Genomic DNA, 8,818 nt, shown 5'->3' on the forward strand with positions numbered 1-8,818 from the left:
CATAGGCAAGAATTGGTTCATCAATAGAGTGGTGGACGAATGGAACAGGCTTGGGAGCCATGTTGTGGGTGCCAATACCGTAGATACATTCAAGAAGAGGTTCGATAAAGCCATGAATGGTGAGGTAAGGTGAGGTTGAGTGTACATGAGCTGCCTTATATAGGCCGACCGGCCTCTTGCAGACTCCTTACGTTCTTACGTTTTTATGTTCATTCTGCCACGACTCCTCATTTTTGTTGTGGGCGCCGATTTTACATCCATCATAAGTGAAACAAGATCGAGTTTCTGCTTCTTTTCCGGCATCTAGTTAACATAGTTTCAGGGATGTCTCATTTCAGTTTCCCTTCTCGTACAGTTTATCTCTATTTCTGATCCTTCTATTTTTACCTCAAGTTTGGGTGTGGGTGGATAAGTAAGAGTTAGCTCAAACATTTCAAGCACCTATTTTCTTCTTTAGGCACTTCATTCATTTTTTTCATTGAATTGTCTCGGAAGAATATCTCTTAGTTTCCCTAGAGAAGACACGGTTTCAGTAGAAATTAGGCTACATGAAATAATACCACATACTGTAATAGTCAAGGTTTATTTAGTTTCACCGTGGGAGGGAGACTTAATAAATTAGTTCTTTGTGAGCATGTAATGAAAATGTAAAGAGATCGCTAAACTACCTTGGGATCAAGTTAGTGAATACAGTGGTCAAGAAGGTCCATTGGGCGAGGGGAGTCCTTGGGGACGGGGGATGGAGTCCAAGACGAGGGACGTGCTCTTGGTAGCTTATATAACATAGTCCCTAGCCTTGAGTTCTAGCCCTCGATTCCTCTTACTTTTCTTTACCTCTTACTTTTTACACAGTCCCTTCTGAACACAATCATAACATTACTGCTCTCCACACTACTTCACCCGCTACCGTTTCATGTTAAAGATTTAGCATTATATGGGCTTTGCTGTAATATGCTAATATATATTAACTCACTCAACCCTCCTCTTGTTGAGTGACCTGTCTCACCGAGGCCCATTGTATAATGAGGAAGATTATAAACCAAACTCACGCCCAACCATGCTCATGCACGCTAGCACGACCACCTTTGCCCACTTTTTGAAAGCCCACCACCACCACCACCTCGATAAAATTTCTCCTCTCCCCCGGGCCACTGCTCACGGTGCCTCGAGAGTAACCACCGCCGGTCATAGTGTAAAGACAATCATTCCTGTGATGTAGCATCCTTTTCGTGTAGAGTCTGGCGAAATGGCTTAATTTTACCCCAAAGTGTTATACACTAACAGTGACCGGTGCAAGTCTAACTAGTGTACGAGGTGCTATCACATGTATCCTTAAAGCACTCAGTAAGTCACTATTTCACCACGAGGCACACATGGTAGGCACGCAGAGCATACAGACCATGACTTGGAGGGAAAAAAGTTATATGATCATCATCATCCATTATTAATTAATACACAGCAGGAAAAAGGTATTCCCAACCTTTTCCACTGATCTCTCTCTCTCTTTCTCTCTCTCTTCAGTTAGCATAATCTAGAGTGCCTATATATTGTATACGTTATATAGGTACTCTAGGGTAATCTATACTGTCCCGGTAACTTTAATTAATGTCACCTCTCCATCGGTTCTTTGTCTGCCCTGATTTCAACTAATCCTTGGCAGCCAATAGCTGTTAAACTTTATCAATCAAAAGTTTATTAATAACAAAGATAAGTATCTCTGTTCACACTTTTAAGACTCTGATGTGGTTCACAGTTTATGAATCATGTGAGTCTTGGCCAGTGTCATTACTTCACTAGCAGCCTCATAGCCTGTTTTATCATTGTGAAATATGCAATGTGCTGTCTTACATAGTATACAAAAGGTCAAGTAAGATGAACACGTTCATTGGTTGTGTACTGACTGATTTCCTATAACAGGCCAGATATAACATTTCCATTTGTTTGTAATCAGTAGTTTTACAACCCTTCCTTCCTCTGACTTTGTAACCAATAACTCACTCCATGTTCATTCATCCACCACGCATCGCTGTCACCGTGCACACTGCCAGAATCCCTCTCAAGATTTCAATAAATTGAGTTTTATTTATTCCGACCTTAGTTAATATAAATACTGTTGAAATGTCACTTAAAGCTACGGTCTACTCTTCATGTTCACATCACGTGTGTCAAAACCACACAATAAATAGAGTGGGTTTAATTATTCCCTAGGACTTTTCTTGATATAAATACGGTGTCACAAGGCCTAAAGAACGCTAAAAGTCTCTCTCCTCTCGAGTTCACTCACCACGCACGTCTGTCACCCTGGAGACAATGCTAAAACCATACTCGTGATAGATATATTGAGTATCATTTTTTCCCACGACTTTTGTTGATATAAATACGATATAACAGGCCTAAAAAACTACATCCTACAAGTGGAGGTCATTCTTCCTACATGTAGTATAGCACAATGGCAGCAAGTTGTTTGGGCAGTGTTTGTTGCTTTGGTCAAGTTTCTAGAGGCAGCAGAGGAGCTGTCACAGCCATCCCTCTAGACTCCTGTTTCTTTCATTGTAACAAGATACTAATCAAGGAATTGAATCAAAACTGATCGAATATCATCCCCTCCCACACCTTTCACTCTCCTCTCCCTCCGCTGTGACGTCTCCTGCTGCGTTTCTGTTATGCGAAGACTGAGTTAGAAAACTGGCCTGAAATACGGCCTTGACTAGAGTGTACTAACTGCATAGAGCTTATTGGTCGAGGCGGTGCCTAGTACATTACTAATTGCTATCAGTGTGGGATATAAACGTGCATAAGTATTTTTGCGTGGCACCCCAGAGGTCTGGTAAGACAACTAATGAACTACATTGGCCAATTTCCTATAACATGCCAAAAAATTACTAATTTGTTTCCAGTTAGATAATTTTACATATTAATCAGTTAATTCATCAATCAGTTAATCAATCGATTTATATATATTTTTTTATTAAACTGTCTGGCTATCTACCTACTCACCAGTCTGTCTATCTGTCTATCTATCTATCTCTCTATCTATCTATACATTGATAGATAAAAAGATCGATAGATTTTTCCTATCCATATACGTCTACCCACCTACCTACCAAGCTACCTAACTATCTATCTACTTAACTATTTATTTGTATATTTATCTGTACATCTATATCTCTATCTGTATCTATCTATACCCATAGCATCTGCTTATCTATACCCTATTTATCTATCCGTTCAGTATTCCTGGCTCAGACCATCATCCAGCTCCCTGTGGCTCGTCGCAGTGTCTCAGTAGAGAGTGAAGTCCACCAAGTGTGGTTGCGACAGGGGGAAGCTCTTCCTGATGGAGAGGCACTTGTCGCGGTCTACGTACAGGGAGTTGGTCTTTACTCCGAGGTCATGGTCTAGGCGGGCGCGGGTCTGGGCCAGGCGGTGGAGGGAATTCTCAGCCTCGGAGAGCTTGTGGCGTAGTGACTCGACGCTCTCACTCAGTTCTTGCACCTCCCGCACCATCCTATAGAAAAAGTGAATGTCAGACACGGAAGGAAGGGATGACAGCGGGTTGACCAGATGTTCTTACAGTAGTGCCTCAATATCTTTCTGTCTATCTATCTATCTATCTATCTATCTAACTAGCTAACTAACAAAATCAATAGCAGCACGAGTTCCATACCTATGTTGCGGCGGGTCCCTGCAGAGCTCCATTTCCGGGCGGTGCGTGCGGCCCTCCAGCCTCGTCTGTGCCACCTTTAGCGGGGCGGACTTGTCCAGGATGGCCTTCTTAAGCAGGTCGATGTGGCGCTCCAAGTCGTTCATCTCTCGTTGTACCTGTACGGAGGTACGACGAGCGGTGAAAATGGGAAGGGAAGAGAAGGGAGAGAAAGGGAAGGGAAGGGAAGGGAAGAGAGAGAGAGAGAGAGAGAGAGAGAGAGAGAGAGAGAGAGAGAGAGAGAGAGAGAGAGAGAGAGAGAGAGAGAGAGAGAGAGAGAGAGAGAGAGAGAGAGAGAGAGAGAGAGAGAGAGAGAGAGAGAGAGAGAGAGAGAGAGAGAGAGAGAGAGAGAGAGAGAAAAAAAACAGTTATGTAGCTTTGCTTTTTGTTGTTTTAATCATGGGTTAAGAACGAAAAAGGTAGTTGATTGATGCATGAGCATCCATTCATTCTATCACTGCAGCTACTCAAAATTCACCTGCGCCACTACGGGCTGGGCCATTCACCAGGCCCCTTTTAGGAGAGCCTACTGGCGCTATAGGAAGCACATCAGAATTGTTATCTTATTTACTAACATAACGCTTTATTTATTTCTCTATATATTAATTCATTCATCATATACACAAGTCAGACGAAGCAATTACTCTATATCACGCTTTTTGTCATGCCACCACATATTCTCCTAACCCAGGAATACGTTGCAAAAGTGTATCCCTGACCACCTACTGAACTGAACTTAGTCTGCGTTGCTCACTCTGTCCCGGTGTGCGAGAAGTTTGTTCCTGGTGTCGTTGGTCTCGCCCAGTCTGTGCGTGAGGGACGTGTTGGAGGTCGACCACGCCGTCCACATGTCCTGGTGAGTGGCCGCAAGCAGACTGTCCACTTCCTGCCGCATCCTCTGGGAGCTGCTTCTCTCGCTCTGACTCTGCTGAATGTTGCGATTGGTGAATTCTGCCCAGGTGTCCGGAACACTCACTCTGAACGTTAATAAGGTGAGTCAAAACCAACTCATAGATGCCGAGGTTCATAAGGTATGTAGTGGACTACTTTATTTCTCATTGGTATCCTTTTGTTCGACTTTGGTGTTGACATGACAATTTAAAGGTGCCTCAGTTGTGTAGAACGCTCACTCTAGACGTAAGAAGGAATATATCTTTAAGCGTCCAAAGGAATTTTCAGAGATAATGTCAGTGAGTTCAGCATTAGACAGATAGAAAAGACGAAGTGAAGTCGGAGATATTTTTGTCTAGGTGCAACAAGTCTGGAAAAAATAGCGAGATTTTTGCATTTTCTATAAAATGCAAGTTTTTTTTGGTTGATCGAAGAAATTTGACACGATATCGGGCAGAAATATAAAGCGCGTGATTGTTAGTAGATGGAGGAATCAGCAGCATTTGAGAACTGCCTTTCTATCTTCGAAGGAAAACAAGGACGATTGAACCAGAGCCAGCATGAGGAGTAGAGAAAGTACGAGCATGCGTTTGGCACACACCGAGTGTCAAGCACAGATCCTAAACTGTGACACCGAGTAACACCTGCAAGCAAAAATCATTCCACGGAAATTTTAAAAGTACATTTTCAAGTCATCCCACCGAGCTGAAGCGTAACGCCAGAAGTACCGCTTCCAGGATGAATTCATACATCATTTAAACCCTAATCATGTTAAATTTGAAAATAAGCCTCGCCCACGCAAGTCCAGCATCCACCGATAAGGTTTGACCTTCCCCAGCACTCACCAATCACATACATAACGAGACGATAAAAGAGAGTGGCTTGTTATTGTATTGGCCAGTGATATACACTAAATGGGTATGGAAGGGGCTTATTTTCGGTGTTAACGGGATTGTTAACTTTAAGAAAAGTTGACTTACGTGTTATCGACCCTCTCAATGCCCGGGTAGTAGGTGATGGCCGGGGAGTGGTTGTTGAGGGAGTGCTGCGTGAAGTCGATGGTGAGGGCGTGGTTCTTGTTCATCGTGTCGTGTTCCATGTCCTGCCGCGCCGCGCGGTTTCGCGACAACTGTGGAAACGTGTCACAGTGGAGCAAAACGAGTGAAAACTGAGTGAACCACATTACCTGTAGCTAAAATTCTCGTAGTGTGTGGCTTTGAGGCACCACTAGATCTATAAAAAAATAATCTGAAAACTATGACATTTTGAATCGTCAATACACTGCATACCTGGAGGTTGACTCGGTCCAGGAGGTTCTTCATACGTGCTTGGCAGTCCTTGATCGTGTCCACCTCCCGTAGCAATGACTCCTCAGGCTGGTCCCTCACGAGGTCAATCCCTGCCGTGAATTATGAAGTAAAAAAGATCAGAAGGACTCAGTTTTCACTCATTTTGTTTCATTGTGACACTTTTTCCACAGCTGTCGAGCAACCATGCGGCACGGCAGCTAGGGCATGGCACACGATACGATGAAAAACATTCATGTGTGGTGTGTGTTCCTCAAACAAGCAGGGAGGGGGTAGCCGCATTACCTTGCCTATTTTCCCTGAAGTAGAGGCACTCCTTGGTGACATGGAGAGGGTTCTCGGTGTCCTTCAGGCTGTGTTCCAGGAGGCGGCGAGAGTCATTCAGGCGGTTGGTCTCGGCCAGCATCCTGTCCAGTTCCTGCATCAACTCGCTCCGCCAAAAAGTGATGTCACTCACTCTCTCCCCAAGACGCTGTGAGCTCTCCCGCTGCGCTATGTTGGTGCGGTCGTACGTAAACCTGCGCAATACCGACATACATGTATGTACAATGTTCACAATGATATAAAAAGTCTGCAGATAGCCAGTCTTCATAGACGGACCGACTTGGTCGGCTCGGCTGACGCCAGTTGATAAAATCAGTCTGTCGGCACTCTCTTCATGGCCCAGACAAAGGCCCATGCTCCCTCCGCGGAGGGACAAAGTCTTTAACAACAACAGTCAGACAATAAATAGCAGCTCCTAAAAACGATTTTTCTCCAGGTAATATAATCCCAAACAGACTCAACCACTTTAATCCTATAATAACTATACAAGGAGTCTGCAGTTAGCTACCCCCTAAACATAGCAAATCCTGTAAAAAAGAATTGTAATAAATGGGTCGGTTCCTGACAGCCAGTTATTTATCCATCATTTACAGTTCAAAAGAGATTCAGCTAATAAAATCAGATAATAATCATATGATTAATACAGAAAGAGTCGGCAGTGAGCCAGTCTGTCTACACATGGTATCTCCTGAGAACAATCCAAAGGAGATTCAACCTTTATGGTCCCCCGCTGCCTAATAGACTTACCCGACCAGCCTCACAGCATCGTCCCTCACACGCTCCGAGACGCCCCTCGTGGCCTCCGCGTCGCTGTAATGGTCCAGGTTGCCTGCAAGTCAGGTAGGAGAGGATACGCGAGGATGTGAGGGTATCTTCACCAGTGCGTAAGCCCCGTCTCAATTAGTACCCATGTCAGAGAGTTGAGTTTATGTTATAGTTATTTAAAATATAATAAAAAATATGGCAATAGTTAATTTCCATATCTCAGTACAATTTTTCAAGATGGTCCTTTTTTTTCTTCTTTCTGCAATGAATGCTATGGCATGACGAATAAGTCCCATTCGTATTTTGAACTCGTTCTTTTTTGTTTGTTTGTTTGATGATGGATATGATTAGTAGCTATCTCAAACAAAAAAGCGTCACATTCACTCTAATAATTTATAAAACAAGCACATCATTATCAAATTCGGTTCAACAGATTTCACGATGAGTGTGGCAACATGGCGGTGGAGGGGAATGGATAATGAGTTGGTTGAGCCAAAAAGTGGTAAAGTGACAGTCATTCTATGGGTCGATGAAAGCACGACCAACGCAATGTCACTTCAACAGGTTATACAAGCTTGGGTGTATATAAGTTTTTTTTTTTTTTCATGGGAAAAGAAACTAACCAAAGACTGGACAAAAAAAAAGTAAATAAACACACAAATATTCTTATATTAAGAATACTCGTAGATTTAGTCTGTTGAGATAGTGGGCTGAATTACTGGGTGGAGTTTATACAACAAAAGACCACACTGGTAGATCCCCCTACTCCCAGATTCTTCCGAGTATGTGTCGTTCCCATTACTGGGTCCCGATCTCGGGACTAACAGTACTTACAGTCACTGGGTCGTCACTTCCTAACATGTAGATAAACTATAAACTAGCAGGTGAGGCACAAAGTTCTTTCAAGTGTTAAGCAGTGTTCTTCAAAACCCTGTGCTATACTAAGCATTCCCTCACGAACCTTTTAGAAGCTTATATATATATATATATATATATATATATATATATATATATATATATATATATATATATATATATATATATATATATATATATATATATATATATATATATATATATATATATATATATATATATATATATATATATATATATATATATATATATATATATTTTTTTTTTTACGTTGATTGCCTATTGCGCCGGTAGGCATCTTCCCGGTGGGGGGCCTGATGGTCAGCCCAGCCGTTCTGGCGCAGGCAGTGTTTATAGTGGCGCCATCTTTCATTGGCTCATATATATATATATATATATATATATATATATATATATATATATATATATATATATATATATATATATATAGATATATATATTTATATATATATATATATATATATATATATATATATATATATATATATATATATATATATATATATATATATATATATATATATATATATATATATATATATATATATATATATATATATATATATATATATATATATATATATATATATATATATATATATATATATATATATATATATATATATATATATATATATATACACACACACACACACACACACACACATCTATAGTAGTTGTGAAGAATAATTGACCCGCCCAGGTGCAGGGTCGCGACCTAGACTTTGAACACTGCCCGAGTATAAAGACACTTCAAAATGGGTCGTTACAGTAATGAGTAAAATTTAACAGGGTTACAATAAGCAAAATCTATTAACACGGCCCTACTTTGTGACCAGTCGGCCGGCGTGTAGCGTGTCTTCATAGTGGCCGTGGCGGACGTGAAGATGTTGGGGAACCTGATGGAGTCCAGGACGCGGCTCTCTGTGGG

The 8,818-nt window shown here is 41.5% G+C and overlaps 1 protein-coding gene across 1 annotated transcript in view; it reads right to left on the bottom strand.

Annotated features, from left to right (window-relative positions):
* Positions 1 to 578: 578 nt before the first annotated feature.
* LOC126995170 (tektin-3-like) overlaps positions 579 to 8,818 on the bottom strand; it is a 15,224-nt gene continuing 6,984 nt past the window's right edge. Inside the window, exons 3-10 of the mRNA XM_050854464.1 lie at positions 8,716 to 8,818; positions 6,973 to 7,054; positions 6,187 to 6,419; positions 5,884 to 5,993; positions 5,575 to 5,723; positions 4,458 to 4,680; positions 3,668 to 3,822; positions 579 to 3,508 (exon numbers count right to left, since the gene is read on the bottom strand). The exon at positions 8,716 to 8,818 is cut by the window's right edge and continues 37 nt beyond it. Coding sequence (XP_050710421.1) covers positions 3,283 to 3,508; positions 3,668 to 3,822; positions 4,458 to 4,680; positions 5,575 to 5,723; positions 5,884 to 5,993; positions 6,187 to 6,419; positions 6,973 to 7,054; positions 8,716 to 8,818 — 1,281 coding nt within the window. The 3' untranslated portion in view covers positions 579 to 3,282. The remainder of the gene's footprint in view (positions 3,509 to 3,667; positions 3,823 to 4,457; positions 4,681 to 5,574; positions 5,724 to 5,883; positions 5,994 to 6,186; positions 6,420 to 6,972; positions 7,055 to 8,715) is intronic.

The sequence above is a fragment of the Eriocheir sinensis genome, chromosome 1 (assembly GCF_024679095.1).
Source record: "Eriocheir sinensis breed Jianghai 21 chromosome 1, ASM2467909v1, whole genome shotgun sequence".
Classification (NCBI taxonomy): domain Eukaryota; kingdom Metazoa; phylum Arthropoda; class Malacostraca; order Decapoda; family Varunidae; genus Eriocheir; species Eriocheir sinensis.